The 1,010-nt window shown below is 55.6% G+C and overlaps 1 protein-coding gene across 1 annotated transcript in view; it reads left to right on the forward strand.

The window, feature by feature from the left end:
• ACA1_232270 (elongation factor Tu GTP binding domain containing protein) overlaps positions 1-1,010 on the forward strand; it is a gene marked incomplete at both ends in the record, with an annotated part of 4,235 nt that overhangs the window by 2,793 nt on the left and 432 nt on the right. The window contains 2 exons of the mRNA XM_004340917.1: positions 168-208; positions 502-843. Of these exons, the coding sequence (XP_004340965.1) occupies positions 168-208; positions 502-843 (383 nt within the window). The remainder of the gene's footprint in view (positions 1-167; positions 209-501; positions 844-1,010) is intronic.

Here is a 1,010-nt window from a genome sequence, read left to right on the forward strand (position 1 = left end):
TACCGTGTAAGTCCAATCTTCCTCATTCTCTTCTGGCCACACTTCTAAGCTCGATGCGTTGTTATTGATCGAACTCCTTGCGCTGCCCCGGTGATAACATGATTGTGTTCCAATATTTAACATTGATGGCAATTCATTGTCGCTGTCATGCATTCATATGTTTACAGGAGATCGAGGACGCGGTCTTGGAACTGGCGGCCGAGGTTGGGTACCAACCAGAGGGTATGGAATGATATGAGAGGCCCAAGCTGGCTCTGATTGATGATACCATCTGTGTTGGTGCGCTCAACACCACCACAACTTTCGGTCCACACACAGCTCTGGTGATGTTGCCCATCTCGGCGTGGACTGGCGAGAATGTGCTCGCCCCTTCAACCGCCCTCGGCTGGTACGTCTCCTTTTTGCTTATATATATATAAATAATTATAGTTATATGTTAGTTATGATAAATATAGTTATAGTTATCTATAGTTATCTTAATTAACACATTACAAAAAACAGGTATGAGGGACCGACGTTGGTCGAGGTGATGGAGCAGGTGGCCCAGGCCCTCACCACCGGCGCTGCGGCGTGCCGCGAGGTGGCCAAGCGGCCGCTGTTCGGTCCCACCCGCGTTTCGGTCCTCCGGCGGGTCAATGCGCTCTGCATCGCGGGGGCACCGAAAGGGGAGGTGGTGGTCGAGGCCCTGGTGCAGTCGGGAACGGTGCGCGAGGGCCAGGTGCTGCATGCCCGGCTGCCGGCGCCGATCGCAAATCGCGCGCGAGACGGGTCCGTCGGTACACAGCCGGCATCGGCACTGGTCACCTTGGCCGTGGTCAGCATTCTCCGATTCGACAAGCCTCGGTACCGCCCGCGTGTTGTGCGTGTCGTGTGCCGTGTCGTGTACTGTGTGTGTCGTGCTAGTCTTGAGTGTTGCAGAGAGGCTCAAAAGTGTGTGCGATCGCAGAACCCGGGCCGCAGCAGGCGAGTGTGTTGGGCTGCGGCTGAGACTGGAACATTCGGGCGACGTG

This window comes from Acanthamoeba castellanii (assembly GCF_000313135.1).
Source record: "Acanthamoeba castellanii str. Neff unplaced genomic scaffold scf7180000084762, whole genome shotgun sequence".
In the NCBI taxonomy this organism is placed as follows: domain Eukaryota; phylum Discosea; order Longamoebia; family Acanthamoebidae; genus Acanthamoeba; species Acanthamoeba castellanii.